Raw genomic sequence first — 17,386 nt, forward strand, 5'->3', positions numbered from 1 at the left:
TAACTTTTAACATTTTACTCCTTTGTCATGCATTACTCTTAGTGAGGTAGTCAGTCATGTGTGGTTACTTAGGGGGTTTACTAAAATAACTCATAAATTATTATTGAATTAATAGCCCTAAATGATTTCAGTGTACAAATACCTTCGATAAGAGAATGAATGCTGTCCAGTGGAGAATTAAAAGGTGTTCTGGGATTCGAAGTGCCCCTTGCAGGAGGAAATGCATCATCTCATGGGAGCTACAGCTTCTGCCACCAGGTGGAGGACGCCTCAAATCTCTGCTAAGTGGAATTAAAATGGGGCGTGTGGAAGTTACACACACAAATACTTGAAGAATGAGCTCATATTATGAGAAAGCAGAGATGTTTGTGAGTCCCTTCACACCCGAGCAAGGGAAATCCTCTCCCATCCTTCCCTTTTCCTCTTGGGAAAGTTGTACACCCCACATCAGATCTTCTGTCTGTCCCTCATTCTCACACACGGTCAAGGTACTAATGACAAAGCATATGTATTTATGATAACGTCAATCATTTAAGTGATGATACTACAAAATAGTTATTCTCATTTTTATTTTTTCTTAGTTTTTCTCATCACTCCCTTGTGTACCCCATTTTGAAAACCTTAAAAATGGGCCAAGCTTTAATTATTGGTCATGAAATCAGCCAAACTGAAGTAAATGCGTTATTTAAATTCTGCTGTCTCATAAAAACACCACAGTCAGAATGAAGTTTCTGTCCGAATATGGGAAGTGGTGTGTGTGTGTGTGTGTGTGTGTGTGTGTGTGTGTGTGTGTGTGTGGGGTGATGAATCACAATCAATCACGAGTAGCGTGGTGAACAGGCACGTGCAGAGGGGGGGGCGTTGGGTGCTCGAGCACCTGCCCTTTTGCCCCTTGGTGCCCAAAGTGCCCTTTTGTCAAGACAAAATTTCCTCTCCTTTTTTTGTATTTAAAGGCACTTTTGTGGATGCCTGCCCCATCTAACTAGTAGAAAAATGAATGAATAATAATTTAGCCGTAAATAAAATGACCCACATGATGACCTTTCACCTGATTCCTCACGCTGCACGCGCATTTTATAATTTCGCGCGGCTACGCGCAATCGCGCAATCGCGCATTCCCAGAGGATATCTTCAAGTCTTGCTGCTGCTGGTAAGTGGTGTTTTATTCTCAGCGAAGTGATTTGATGTTTGTTTACTTATTATTATTATTTTACTAGAACGACGTGAAGAGAGCATGCAGAGAGATGTTGTTTGTATTGCTGTGTGTAGGCTGTAGAAGTAACGTTAGCTTGCTGTTTGAGGGAGAAAAGTTTCACGGGCGTGGAGGGGTGTTATTTGACTAAAAACTATTATTTTTACTTTAAACTATTATTATTATTACAGTATTTATTAAAAAAAATATTTTCACATAAAAATGATTATCACAACTCTGGTAAGTTATCACATAGGCATACCAGTTAGTATCTTATGTTTTGTGTGCAGAAGCCTCTGTGAACATCTGCCCTAGTAACGTTACTATTATATACTATTATTGTATTATATACTTTAGCAGCCTGGGTAGAATCTGTAGCTTTAGCAGGTCAGTGAACTAGTGAGCCAGATCCAAACACTGTCAGCAATCTTTACATCTTGACATGGTCACATAAAAATGGTTTATTCAGCTAATACCCTATATTTCTGTTTATTTTAATGTCTACAGTCTCAGATCAACTCCAGCAGTATCAGCAGCAGCAGTAACAACATCAACAGCAAAGGCAGCAAACTCACTTAAGGACTTAAGTAAGAATTTACCAGAACAGGCATCACATTAATGTTAAAAATCTTGTAAAGTATTAATTGCTGTTTCTGTTTGCTTTGTTTTTTATTTTCATTGTATAAAATGTAACTCTTGTATTTTTGTAAATCAGTTTTTGCCATGAAAAAAGCCACAGATGCTGATATTCCATTAAATAAAACTATACTGTACTGCACGAAACATGGGCCAGGTTGATTTTGTCCTACACAGTTCACTATAACAGCTGTTCTTTATTCTGTATAACAGAGAAGAAAAAGCCATCAGGTTGGGACAACTTAAGATGCTTCAGTTTCTAATCCCAGAGTTATATATAGAGCACATCAATTATTATTTTTTTTAATTTTAAACTTTAAATTTGTCTTTTCTGTTCTGGTTCTTTTTCAAAACTGCATCAATGCATTTGCTGCTGTATCGATGCAGAATCATCTGTATTGAAATATTACTGTATTGATATTTTGAGCACAGCCCTATAAAGCCTTGTTTCCGTGCCCCATTTTATACTTTGAGCACCTGCCCCTACAGAGGTCTCTGCACGGCCCTGGTGGTGAAGCCCCAGACCAGTGACTTTGAAAATCTGCTGAGAAATATAATAATGCATGAATCTCACAGTGAAACACGAGGAAGAGGAGTCAGATGCTGGTACTGGTGAGATGGTTCACGTGAAAGATCATTTAATGATTTAGAGTACATGCAAATAGAGCAGAATAGCTTACTTCCACAACTGAAAAGTTATCTAAAGACGACAAGACGATGATCCTGCCCTAACTGTACAGATTTGTACCCTAAATTGAAAATTTGGTCTCAATTTTCAACTGGTCAACCGTTTGAAAACACTGAAGAGCTCAAATCCCTGTAAAAACTGTCTGCAAATGTACCCACGTCATGGCTGAAACATTTAAAGAAAACAAAGAACTTGCTAATGTACAGTATTTGTGCAATTCCTGCTAATTTCCATTGATTTGTGATTAAAGTGGTTAAGATTATTCAAAGACCAGTACATATTGTGTCATTATTTGGCTTGGTCCTTTTTTTCCCATTACGTCTACACGCTCTTGAACACAGGAGTGTGTGTTCTGTGTTGTGTTCCTCCTCGTGCGTTACCTAATTAATATTCATGAGCTAAACCTGCACCATAGTAGGATTCGACTTCCGGTTAGAGTTCCCAAACGCCCTCTCATGACGTCAGTATAGTATAGTAGCGCTTAACTTTTCAAACGGGACCCAAACACACACACACACACACACACGGGCATTGGAGCGGTGTTTTACTGTATGGGATTATCTGTAGTTTTAATTCGCACGGTCGTGTCTATTTAAAGAGGACGTCTTCAAACCGGTCTGGATAATAACTTACAGCAACATTTAATGCCGCAAGTGGATCATGTTTTTTTTTTTTTTTTTTTCAAAACGTCGCACTGGAATATGTTTATAAACGCGATTAGATGATGATGTTCAGCGCTTAAAGTTCCTGTTGTTCCAGTAGCGCTACTCTTCCAGGCGCAACATGTGTTTCCCTGACGCCAGTTATTGTGACAGCAGCCAGACTGCCATATAGCTTTGACACATTATCTTTGGTAATAATACATGATATTTGTGCGCTTGTTAAAATGATCTCGGAGGAGAGGAGCAATCACATCTCTAAGCAAGCTCTCGGCTTCCCCGTGGGGTTATTGATCCGCTCGCCCAAGAGACGCCTGGCGATGCTGACCCGAAAGCCGAGCAGCGGATCTGTACAGTGAGTTATTAATACACTCCTGCATTCATGCACTCATTTACTTATAACCAGGGCCTGAAGTTAATTTTTTCGGCCACCGGCCACTGTGGCAGGTGGATTTAAAAATTCACCCGCCACAGAGACTTTTTACCAGCCATTTTTTTGCCTCATAAACGTAAAAAAAAAAAAAAAAAAAAAAAAAAAAACGGGAATTTCACAATATTGTTCTTTAACTTGTAAGAACACACATTTTAGTGCTGTCAAGTAATAATAACTCTAATAACATACATTTTAAAAAAAAAATCTTTTTATTCATTGATTTTGACAGACACACACACAACATATATAGTATATACTCAACAGATAGACCTACCGCAGCTCGTAAACAAATCACACGCGGCTGTGTTGATGGCGGATTTAGTCATGTAGGTCTTACTCTTAACAGCTTTTAGTTACAGCGTTCAGGAACGGTTAAATATGAACTAAATTAATAATGTTATTACTGATAAAATTACCGGGTACCCAACTCCCAACATGCACAGTTGCACACGCACACACATCTGTGCAACTGTCATTGTACTTTAACCTACAACAGCGACGCGTTACATTATCTCATCCCATCTCATCAACAGTTTAATACTCGCACACGTAGTCAGAAAAAGAGCCTCATCTTCTTTCTGATCGCATGAACGTTACGAAACAACAGTCGCTGTCATAAATCAGCCGCTCACGAACCTTGCCATTGCCGCCGATTGTTCACTTTGTATTAAAATGTCTTCTTTACTTTTCTTTTTCTCATCCTCATCTTTTTGTTGGCTGTTTGTTTTGTTTCAGCTGGCCTCTTTACCTCAGTAATGTGCCGCCACATTTTAGCTAAAGTCCACCGCAATAGCAGACTTCGTTGAAATGTAAAAATCCTAATCAATCACTCAATTCTCATTGGCTACCCGCCAATGTGGCAGGTAGATTGACAGTGTTACCCGTCAATAGCAAAATTCACCCGCATTTGGCAGGTGGTCGGGTGTTAATTTCAGGCCCTGCTTATAACGGTCTATAAAGAAGTATTTACGCGGGGATTAAACATGTGACAATCATGGCATTAGATAAGAAAATAACAATTCAAGTGCCATTATTATTTTATTCATTATTTTCTTCACAAAAACACTTTTGTTAGAACACGGATATAGAGAATCCACTGTCTCTGGTCCTTGACCTGGAAAACGCTCTTGTAGAGTTTACATTTGAGACCTGGCACTATATTGCTATTTACTGTATTCTAAACCGAACAAAAAGTGTGAATGAGTGGAAAAAGTGTGAAACACACGCGTACAACCAGTCATAGTAGCCTAATATTAAAATATTTACATATGAGGAAACCCATAATCTGATTGGAAGACATCAGAATGTCACACTGGCTTAAAAAAAAACCCCTACAGAATCTCACATAAAAGAATGCCTTAAAATAATATGATTATTATATTATAATTTCATTTTTTTTAACATTACTTAAACTTAGCATAAACTAACGATGAACGATAGTTCTACAGCATAGTTAATGTTAATTAATGCTAATTTCGACATTTTCTGACACATTATTACAATCAAAAGTTTGTTCAGTTAACAATTCACTGTGAACAAACGATGTCCAACTGTCCATTGTTCATGTTAACTAAAAACATGAAGAACAAACAAAAGAGACCATATTGTAAAGTGTTACCTATTTCTTTAATACTTATCCATATTTAATATTTACACTTAAATTGTGTATTTATTTGTTATAATTTAATATATATGTATAGTTTTTGCCTTTATAAAGAGTTGATTCCTTTGTTTGTAAGGAATAATACGATCCTTTAAAAGCGCAACCTTTAACAAGTGTTAGAGTTTATGATCAAATCGTGTAGAGTATATGTTACTGAGTATCTGTCTGTCATGTTACATTATAACCAACAATCTAAAGATAAAATAGATGCAAGTTTAAATTGACATGCAACGTAACTGTAGACATAGTATGATAAGTCTCAAACCTTAAAGGGATAGTTCACTTTAATTTCTGATATGTTTTAGTTTACCTCAAGGGCATCCAAGATGTAGGTGTCTTTGTTTCCGCAGTATTTTCAATTTTGATATTTTTCGGTCATTGTCTGTCAGTCATATAATGGAGGTCTATGGTCACCACCTCAAAGAGCATGCACAGAGAAGTCCAAATTAAACATGATTTAATGACTCGTAAATGTAAGTACACATTGATGGCCTAAGACACGAAACGAGTGGTTTGTGTGAGAAAACGAACAGTATTTATATCGTTTTACCTCTTGTAATCACATTAAAAGTCATTAAATCATGGTTAATTTGGACTGCTCTGTGCATGCTCTTTGAGGTGGTGACCATAGACCTCCATTATATGACTGACAGACAAAAACGGTTTGACCGAAAAATTTTAAAATTGAAACTAAAAAGACACCTACACCTACAGACGAGTGAATCCGTCTTCTTCCCAGGGGTTTGTATTTGATCTGCCGCCTATTACAGTTTTTCTCGATTGTTTACACACATTTTCTGAAAGAATGCCTCATATTCTCAGAACTCTACACACAAATCTAAAAACACTCACACAATTGGCAAAACCCCTCAATTCTCCTGCAAAATGAAACTTTACATTCAAAACAATGTTATTTCTTCTCAAAATGGTATTTTGTTTTCAAATGACACACACAAACCATCATATGAATAGACATTTATAAGAACCAGTTGAACACTGATGTGCTCAATGGAAAACACTATGATCAATGGAAAACACTTCTTCTCCATTCATCATAATGACTTAGGCCTTTTTGTTCAGTGTTACACTTACTACAGACATTACATACATAAGTGTGTTGTAAAATATTTGAGAATATTGTTTTTTATACCCAGAACAAACAAATACACGGTAACAAATATATTTTATTTTTTCCCACAAAATCAATGGGAGATAGATCCCACATTTTGTACACCCCAACCAACACAAAGTTGCACATACAGTGGTCTATATACAAAACAACAGAATTTTTTATGCTGTTACAGTAAAAAAAAAAAAAAAAATATCTATGCTGCATCCTCTCTTTGGTTTTGATATTTTATGCTAAAGCTCTGATCGCTAATTGTAAAACTGTGTGAAATGTGTTTGCTCGTGTGACGAGTCAGTGTGAATATTTGAATGGCAGTGTGTTCCTCATGAAAACAAGAGATTTTCTGCATGAAAATTGTGCCAAATGCAGAGAATTGTGTGTAGTGTTTTGAAAAACGTGTGTTTTAGAACTGAAATTTGAGTGTAAAGCAGGAATTGTGCTTGTAGTTCAGCAGAATTGGTTCAGGGGGTTGGTGAATGAGTTACATGTTGTCGTCATTGTGTCTCAAGTACCAGAAAATGTGTGTAAACAATAGAGAAAAACTGTAAACTCAATCTGCCATTGGTGCATCTGAAATGGAGTGTGTGCGGATGTGCTGTTAACGGTGTGTGTGTGTCTGGCAGGTCCAGCGCGTCTGACAGCACGGCTCAGTCTGTGGAGAGCACCGGAGTCAGGCAGCCGGCCAAGAGCAAGATACGCAGACACAACAACAAACTGACCACGGTCTTCAACCGCAGTCCTGTCCTGCCAAACGGCCGGACGCTGGAAGCGCACGCGGCGGACGACCCCGCTGAGCTGTCCAGTCAGAGGACTGTCCCAGGGATACTCAAGATATTTGGCAGTGACATTTGTCAGGGGACCAACTATAAGAGCGTTCTGGCCACCGGTCACTCCAGTGCCAAAGAGCTGGTCAGAGAGGCTCTGGAGAGGTGAGGGGTCAGATGAGTGTGTGTGTGTGTGATTGGATGTGAGGGTCACATCTCTACACTCTTACAAATAAAGTGTGTTTTCACTGAGAAATATTTTTTTGGGTTCCCCAATGAATCTTTCCTTGAACAGTTCTTAAAGGAGTAGTTCACTTTTAAAAAAACTTTTGCTGATAATTTACTCACCCCCATCTCATCCAAGATGTTCATGTCTTTCTTTCTTCAGTCGAAAAGAAATTAAGGTTTTTGATGAAAACATTCCAGGATTTTCTCCATATAATGGACTTCAATGGGAACCAAACGGTTCAAGGTCCAAATGAGAGTTTCAGTGCAGCTTCAAATGGCTTTAAACAACACCAGACGATGAATAAGGGTCTAGGACCCTTCGAGTCATGACTCGAAAAAAGATTTGTTCATTTTGATAAACGAGTTCGAACAGAAGAGTCACGAACGCACATCACAGAACAGAGCAAGGCGAGCATTTGTGCTTATAAAACTTAAACTTTGTTATTTATTTTTTAAATGAGCGATTGTTTCGCTTGATAAGACCTTTATTCATCGTCTGGAATCATTTAAAGCCCTTTGAACAGTTTGCACTGAAAGTGTCGTTTGGACCTTGAACCGTTTGGTTCCCATTGAAGTCCATTATATGAAGAAAAATCCTGGAATTTTTTCATCAAAAACCTTCATTTCTTTTCGACTGAAGAAAGAAAGACGTGGACATCTTGGATGACATGGGGGTGAGTAAATTATTTGCAAAAGTTTTTTTTAAAAGTGAACTACTCCTTTAAAAGGATATTTAATGATCTAAAGAACCTTTTCTACCATAAAGAACCTTTTACAGGATGGAAGAGTTCCCTGGATGTTAAAAAAGGTGGTTCAGGATTTTGGACATCAGGCCTCATTTCCAAGTGAGCCTTAGTGTTATTTATCAGTGGAGACCGTTTTCAAAAATGTTCATCCAGTCATTCCAGTTGCATTGTTCGCTGGTGCTAGGCTAGCACGAGTCAATGGTAACTGCTAGTAACACAGTACACCGAAAGCAAATAGATTACAACGCCAGACTATCGATGTAAATGTCTGTTGTGAGAATAATGTTAGAAATCAAACAAAAAAAAATATATTTTTGGTTTCTGAAATTTCAGTGCATCATTACTTCAAACCCAAGGCCAGAAATGCTTGCAACCTCAAGTCACTGTTCGCGTCCACTGTCCCATGACTCGTTAATCCAGCTAGTGAGTTCAACTGAGCATTTCTTCGGTCTCACAGGTACTGCTTGGAAAAGGAAGACTCCAGTGAGTATGTGCTCTGCGATGTGATTGGTCGAACCGGGGTGGACCACGAATGGAAGACTGAGTGCATGCGGGTGGTCGGCGACCATGAGAAGCCCCTCATGTTGCAGTCGCTCTGGAAACCCAAAGAGGGATTCTCCAGGCGTTTCGAGATTCAGAGAAGAGCCAGCGTGGAGGCGCAGAGTGCCAAGAATACCGACACCATCACTGCAGGTACTGCGGCAATATCAGCTTCACTGAGCGAGTGTAAGCGGCACTTTCAGTAGTTTAAAGGAATAGTTCACTTTGAAATTAATTTTTGGTATGTTTTAGCTTACCTCAAGGGCATCCAAGATGTAGGTGTCTTTGTTTCCGCAGTGTTTTCAATTTTTATATTTTTAGGTCAAACCGTTCTTGTCTGTCAGTCATATAATGGAGGTCTATGGTCACCACCTCAAAGATCATGCACAGAGAAGTCCAAATTAAACATGATTTAATGACTCGTAAATGTAAGTACACATTGATGGCCTAAGACATGAAACGAGCGGTTTGTGTGAGAAAACGAACAGCATTTATATCGTTTTTACCTCTTGTATTCACAGCCAAGTCCAAGTGATCTGAGTAGGGTGACCACCTGCTAATAAGCCCAAGGGGGGACAAGGGGTATGATTCTGAGTGACAATGTGGGACACTGCTTGGCGCGGCGGTGCCCCCGCCCCACAGGCAGACTCTGATAGTGGTTTACCACTATCTAGAATTGTTACTATTGCCTTACTGTTTGTACATGAATAATTGTTCAAAAAAAAAGCGCATACCTTAGCACATACATTAATAATGCCCTATTCCCTAAACATGTGTAATTGCTGATATATGCTCATGATAGGCCAACCAATGTGATTTTTTTTCTAAATAAAGATGAATATTTTGAACATTCAGTGAATTGACAGATGCACTTCCACTTACGATTTACTTTAGCTATTTAATTTTATTTATTTTTCATTACAATTAATTCACTTTGAATAAATAAAAATATAAAATTCTAGGATTAACAGGAATTATAGTTGCTCAACACCACAGGAACAGTTTTAAAAAAAGTCGAAAAAAGTCTAAACTCACAACTCCAGAGGTTCACGGAACGAGAAGCTGCGCTGTCATGACAACAATGAAAAAGTTGACATCAACCTAGTCAGCAGGTCACGTGGGAGTGGCAACCATTATTGGGGAAGTTCACTTTCTACATGAACTAGTTCAAAGTTCAGTTCACACATTTTAAAATGAACTAATTCAGTTCAAAGTTTGCACAGAAATGTAAGATTTTTTCCATCTTCACCAACCTCAATATAAAATCCGTTTAAATTATCATATGACGCCTTTGCCGACGGCGGCCGCGGTGCGACACTGGTGGCTTGTGTTGCCAGATTGGGTGTTTTTTCGCTACATATTAAGCCCTGTTTACTGTGAGTTTTAGCTGGGTTTTCGCCTGGAAGGCTCTATAGAAATCTGGCACCCCATTGAACGAAGTTAAACTGAGAGAGCGTGCGTTCACAGACACCAGAATGAACAAGTTCACACGTTCATCAGGACAGGCAGTAAAACAATACGTTCAGTTCACCCAAAATATGAACGAGTTCATGAACGTGAACGTGAGACGTTTGGCTGCCTGGGTCTCGAGGATATAGTGTGACCGACTTTTTTTTTTTTTTTTTTTTTTTTTACGAGACGACTTTTTTTTACGAGACGTTTGGCTGCCTGGGTCTCGAGGTGTCTGTGCGCGCACGCGCTACGCGGGACGGGTGGTCACCCTAGATCTGAGGGTGCGGGCGCTTTGTAGCTGTGGTCACTAGAGGTAAAAACAATATAAATACTGTATTTACGAGACACCTAAGCTAAAACAGGTAAGCTAAAACATACCTAAAATTGATTTCAAAGTGAACTATCCCTTTAAGGCCCCTTTACACCAAGGACGATAAATAGGGCTGAACGATTTGAGGGGAAAATCTAATAATCATTTTAAAAAGTGACTCAAATTGAGAAACTAGCTATAACTATAAAGTTTAAATAAACGTTATGAGTCTGTGAAGAGTGAGTACTCATCACGACTATAATGATAACAATGACAGAGAAAACGTTATAATTCTGTGAATAGTGAGTACTCATCACGACTATAATGATAACAATGATAGAGAAAACGTTATAATTCTGTGAATAGTGAGTACTCATCACGACTATAATGATAACAATGATAGAGAAAACGTTATAATTCTGTGAATAGTGAGTACTCATCACAACTATAATGATAACAATGATAGAGAAAACGTTATAATTATGTGAATAGTGAGTACTCATCACGACCATAATGATAACAATGATAGAGAAAACGTTATAATTCTGTGAATAGTGAGTACTCATCACGACCATAATGATAACAATGATAGAGAAAACGTTATAATTCTGTGAATAATGAGTACTCATCACGACTATAATGATAACAATGATAGAGAAAACGTTATAATTCTGTGAATAGTGAGTACTCATCACGACTATAATGATAACAATGATAGAGAAAACGTTATAATTCTGTGAATAGTGAGTACTCATCACGACCATAATGATAACAATGATAGAGAAAACGTTATAATTCTGTGAATAGTGAGTACTCATCACGACTATAATGATAACAATGATAGAGAAAACGTTATAATTCTGTGAATAGTGAGTACTCATCACGACTATAATGATAACAATGATAGAGAAACAATATCGTTTTTTGTTTTTTTACTATAAAGACATTGTCAGCAAATCTAAATCAACCTGCCTTTAACGAGCTTGAGCTTTTAAAGACAAAACAGCACCATTTTTACAATAAACGAAATGGTTATTTTGTACTGGTGGGTACTCTAATATAGTTATCGGCATTGGTGTGAACCTTAGAGATGTTTTGACTGGCTGACCTTTGATCTATGTTCCAGTTGACACAATTTAGGAATGTTTTAACAGTCTGGGGTACCTTGTAGCTTATCCCAACAAGAGCTCGTCAGCGAGAAGCTTAGTGAAATTGCTCTCTCAGAAGTGTGTTTTATTGGGATAGTCCTATCAGCAGTCCACTGCGCTTTCCCACCGCGTTCCGGACGCCAACATCCAAATGGCCGCTTGTTTTTCTTTTCTGAGCGTGTTTCCTGCACTCTTGAGGGTGTTTTTTGGCGCGGGCTGTGCTATTCCACAGCGTTCTCTTGAGAATCGGTGACGGGAGGGAAGCTGTGTGTTCTGGCAGAACAATGTAGACGACCGCCCATTTCCACAGCTGATAACGCCCAGAGTGGGTGTGAAAGCCTGACCTCTGAGAACCTTTCACAGCACTCCAATGCTGTCTATGTTACGTCACTACCAACGAGTCATCTTATAGCCTAGCGCCTGACAGAAATGTGGCAGATTTACAGCTATGTTTAGACGAATGTATGCAAGCATTATCTCAAAGCTTTTAATAGTATTTACCTCATCATTTTAGGCAGTTATGACATTGCTCACGCAGTAATAAGTCTGACTAAGCCATAATCAGTGCTATTATCCTCTTCAGCAAATGTGCACCATATTTTATGAGAATGTACACATTTTTATTTTATTTGATCCCCTAGGCCTCAATGCGCAGGCTCGAAAACTGCTGTACGCCCGTTCTCGGGTCACCTCCCTGTTCGTGGATGGGACGAATGAAGGGGTGGATCCTCTGGGGATCTGGAGGAGCTTGAGTGAAATGGATGTCTCCACTATGGGAAAAGAAGCCAGTGAGACCCATAATGCACCTCAGCTGGAGGATCCAGAGGTAGAGGCGGATAAAGAGGCTCACCGCCTCAACGCAGAGAAAGAGGAGACGGAAAGCAGCGATGACAACAACACCCAGTACTCCATCCACCTGCCCTTTGATTTCCCATATTTCCTTCTGCTGCAGGGATACAGCCACAGACAGGTAGGACAGTGACTCTTTGGACCCTTTTTTGGATTAGGGTGCTAGATCTGCTTCTGAAACTGTAGGTGATGCCGGGTTCAGACTACACAATATTGTTCTGTCTGTTATGATAGTAGCTGTTGGATTATGCGATTTTGACTCCTAAATTCTTGTCGTTTCTTCGAAAAGAAACATGTCAAATACACGTTGGTTCCCGATCAATCATCTCTTGCCGTCTTTTATGATGTCATCGAGAAGGCGGAACTTGCGAGAGCATAAGGCCGCATTGTCCACCAAAGCGTTTTTCCACGCGCCTGGCGTATGTTTTCAATTTTTTTCAATGGAAGCGACGCATTTTTTAAACGGCATGAGCATAACGAGGCGCTGAGCGGTTTTTTCACGCTGAAGCGCTGAGCGCCCAACGTTTTTTACTGGTCGCCGAGAGTTGAAAAATGTTCAACTTTGCATAAAACGCAGTGCTCATCATTGTCACTTTTTACCCACCCATCCAATCGCAGTGGAGGAGGGGCGGGACTAAACCACACTGACCAACTGTCACAACATTCTTTCTCTTTCTGTACAACGACATCAACCAGCAGAGCTAACCGACCTAAATTGCTGAAAAATATTTTTTTATTATGAAATAAACTATCTGCGAAATCAGTTACAAGTAAACTGTGCTAAGGATATTCTGTATCATAGCAACGAAATGTGTCAACGGAAAAAACGCTGCGCTGCCAAAACGTTCTCAAGCGCCCAAAGCTCGGCGTCTTCAGCAGAGCGTCTGGCATTTTCAGCTGGCTAAAAACGCTTTAGTGGACACACAGCCTTATGCTTCTGAAACGTTAGTTGATGCCGGATCCAGACTACACGATATCTTTGTCTGTTGTTATGATAGTAGCTGTTGGATTATGCGATTTCTGACCCCTAAATTCTTGACGTTTCTTCGACAAGAAACATATCAAATACACGTTGGTTCACGACCAATCTCTTGACATCTTTTATGATGTCATCGAGAAGGCGGAACTACTGAGAACGTAAAACAAACAATGGTTGTGCTAGCCTAATGCTAATTCCAGTACTCTCCAGGTTGCAGAAGCTCCTCTACTATTGTTTGCCAGTGTTTATGTTGTTTCACTCTGTTGTGGTCATTCCTCAAGGAAACATCATAAAGTTAGGAGCATTGTTGCCACAGCTCCATTGCGTAATTCCACCTAGCCGTAGCAGTACCACCGTCTCTCTTTCGTTTCCCCATGTTTGAAAGCTGTGTATGGAGGAGCTTCTGCGCTCCTATTGGTCAATGTCACAGATGTGAGGAAACTGTCGTGGAGGGCTTAAAAAGTGAAACATGCTAGTTTTTCAGTCGTGGAGCTTCGCGGATGCTGCCTCGTTGTTGTTGTCAGCTATGACATGCTATACAAGATAAAACAATCAAATTCTTGCGTCCTCACGGCCATTGTTGTTTACAAATCATCATGACACCCTACATCAAACATTGTGCCAAAATACCATGTAGTCCGAACCCGGCATAAGACAACCACAGCTTTTTCTGTTACTAATACTCTTATATAGGGTTAGGATTTTTACCTGTAATCTTAAAGGTAAAGAATCGAACTTTGGAGATTCATCATTGAACATTGGTGATTTATCAAGTCACGTGGATCAATGTATTTTGCCATGGTGAAATGGCGTGTTCGCTAAACGTTGGAAAGAATCCTCACACTCGTTTGCTGCCACATCCGTAGATACGCTAGTAGCGTAGCATTGTTTGCTAATGCAATCAATTAGGGTCAAATTGGAACCAAATACAAGGGCTAGGGACCAAAATATCATAGTGTTGAGAAAATTGAGAGTGTAGGCTCTTTTTATTAGATTTTTTTTTTTAACAAAATATTGTTTATTTATTTCAACCAATACACAAACTTAGGTTTGTGGCTCATTTTTTTTTTTTCCTAACAAGGACTCAAGTGTAAAGACCCTTGAAGAATAATTGTTTTGCAGCAGAGAATTGGAGAATGAAGATTTAACTTTGTGACAAAAGTCATTGTGTCTAGTCTTGGCAGAGCATTACACATCAGCTGCTGTTTCAGTGTTATTTGTTGCCTTTTTTTGTTATTTTAGCCTTGAAATCTTTCCAGCCGCAGTCTGAGATGCTTCACATGTTTATTATAATGGTCAAAAATCGCAATATTTGTCAAAACAATCATTCTAATGTTCTTTGTGTATTCTGCTTATACAAACCCAACTCATTTTTTTCTGTTTTATTAACGAATAAAACGAATAACGAGTAAACGAATCAAAGGCAGCAGCACAGTATCCCTGACAGCAGATCTCAAACCTTATGTAAGACATTGGCACAATCACCCTGTGTTGTTGACAGTGGTGTAAAGTCTTAACTTAATCTGGAGCCACTCACTCGAGAGAGAGAGAGTGTGTGTTGGTTTGTATGGTAGTTTTCTAGGATTAGCCGCCAGGTCAGAGCAACAGGATTTGGACAGGCAGGTGGACATATGGACGACAGATGATCCGCGTGTCTCAAGGCATCCTGGGAGAGTTTAAGATACCACAACACGCCAAAGTGCGTGAGGCACACATTAAGAACACACAGAATCCCAAAAGCCCTTAATAAACCTAGAGATCCAACAGATTAAAGGCAACAGTGAAGGAAAAATAGATTGAGGGCCGTTTTTGCACATCCCACGTCCACATTTTGAGTTCTTTTTGTGAAATGGTTTTTGCATTAAAAGTGTGCTTGTGCCATTTGTTTCAATCACAGAACCAATATACCACGACAAATCAATCCGATCAATTCAATTACAAACAAAATCAGTTACTCATTCAACTAAAAAAATGACAATGGTGTCAACTGGCTACTGTAGTTTTTCTAGTGTTTGAACATTTTAAACATCTCTGTGGAAAACTGGAAAAGCCACACGTTTTCAGAGACAGGAAATGTGCTACCCGGCTATTTCTCACAGTCAGTGTTGCTGAGTACGCATTGTCAAGGGTGTGTGAGTTTTTGCATGTACACACTAAACTGGAAAACTGCAACCTTTGAACATAACCACATTTGTTAGCCTTCTCAATGCGAAAAATTCACAGTTGAAACAGAATGTTAAATGATAATCCATCTACAATTGATTGGATTGTGAAAAGTGGGCATTATATACCAGAACTGAGACTGATATCATATCATAGCATAATAATTTGTAAAAAGATGAAGACAAACATTTAATTCGCTTGCTTGGAACATGCATGGGGGAGTGGAATAAACAAGTTTGAGGTTATAGCAGTAATTATATGAGTGTTGTCTTGTTAAAATGCTGAACTATAATCAAGAGTAAAATCTCCAATGGCATGAGTTTACTGTAGGTAATAATCAGCATTGTTTACTTAGCCTGTGGTCAGTCATCATGGCAGAAACACAACTCACTCTGCCACGCTGTACAGTTTCTCTTTATTGTTTTTGTTCTTTGTCCCTTGTGTCTCTACATTTTTAGCTGGAAATGTATTTTTTTAGCACAATGTCTTTTCTCCCATCATAGAGTGCAACAGTTGGGTTCCGGAGTCAATACTCCATTCATTTTCAGGGAAATATGTTTTTAATGCTAACTTATAAACTGCTAAAGACAGCCCTACTGTGAGATATAAGGTTGTTAATCTATGGTATTTGCTTTAGTTGAAGCTGCCAGCCCGCATAAATTCAACTTATTTTTTAAAATAATCATGTTCAGCAGCAGAATTAGTGGGGAAAAACTACATTACCGATAATGCTGTGAAGAAAGTTCACCAATCAGAGAGTCGACACAAACAAAACGCACGCTTTAGCTCTGCCTACTCCCATGAAGCACTGCGAATGACTTTTGTTGGATTGTAGTTATTTCCCTCACTAAGGCCGCCGTTAACTACACAGTCTTGTACCTCTGAATTTGTGTCTAATTTTCATTGGAATCAAAGTTTGTAATGCTGTGATTCACCTCTTAGCTGGTTGGCTTGTTTCATGCTTTATGGCGCTTTAGCAAAGACCTTTTTAAAAAATCCCTATAGGAGAAATCAATGGAAAAAATAAACGCTAAAAAAGTGGACGTCACTCTTTAACTCGCAGAGCACTGTACAAAGCGGAAACTCGCAACTTGAAGAGATGTGTTAAACTAAAGTAAAATATACAATACATTCAGTCACACATGGGGTTGTTTTTTCCCCCACACCATTATATTACTGTTTGGATATTAATTCAAGGAAATGTTGATCATGTGATTTTGATATCAGTGATTTTATACGTTCCAACAGCTAAAGTATAACGAATTATGATGATTAAGTATTACCAAATGATAATTCATGAAGCATTAAACACTCTTGACATTTACACTGTACCTGGCCTTAAACGTGGGCTTTAATTTTGGTCTACTTTAGCCGTGATGGGGTCCTCAGTCCATTTCCACTAGATACGTGTGATGAGTGGAGCTTTGTGAGTGACAGATGTTTCACAGACTACATGTTGCTAATGTCAAGCTAAAGGGTTTTAAAAAGGGGTGAATGAGAGTGAGTTTATGGCCTAAAGCAGGTGTTGGGAGATTATCTCTGGTTTAGAGACTTAGAACAGCTCTATGTCAATCACTTATCATTGTGCTGAGAGGCACTTCTTTCAGATCAGAAGAATCATGTGGTTTAGCAGCACGAAGTGGATCAATCTATTAACTGTGTGGTCTGTTTTGACACCACAATAAGCAGATGAAGAATTTAGATAAGAGCGTCCTCATACTTCCTTCCTGAATTCTGTTACCATTAGTTGTCCATTCACTGGGATTATATAACACATTGAGACATTGAACAATGCATGCCCCACACC

The 17,386-nt window shown here is 39.0% G+C and overlaps 1 protein-coding gene across 1 annotated transcript in view; it reads left to right on the forward strand.

Annotated features, from left to right (window-relative positions):
- The first annotated feature begins 3,008 nt into the window (after positions 1-3,008).
- Positions 3,009-17,386, forward strand: part of radil2a (Ras association and DIL domains 2a) — a 44,274-nt gene continuing 29,896 nt past the window's right edge. The window contains exons 1-4 of the mRNA XM_039665502.2: positions 3,009-3,530; positions 7,024-7,329; positions 8,596-8,831; positions 12,230-12,558. Coding sequence (XP_039521436.2) covers positions 3,403-3,530; positions 7,024-7,329; positions 8,596-8,831; positions 12,230-12,558 — 999 coding nt within the window. The 5' untranslated portion in view covers positions 3,009-3,402. The remainder of the gene's footprint in view (positions 3,531-7,023; positions 7,330-8,595; positions 8,832-12,229; positions 12,559-17,386) is intronic.

The sequence above is a fragment of the Pimephales promelas genome, chromosome 3 (genome assembly GCF_988280905.1).
Source record: "Pimephales promelas chromosome 3, fPimPro1.hap1.1, whole genome shotgun sequence".
NCBI classification, from domain to species: domain Eukaryota; kingdom Metazoa; phylum Chordata; class Actinopteri; order Cypriniformes; family Leuciscidae; genus Pimephales; species Pimephales promelas.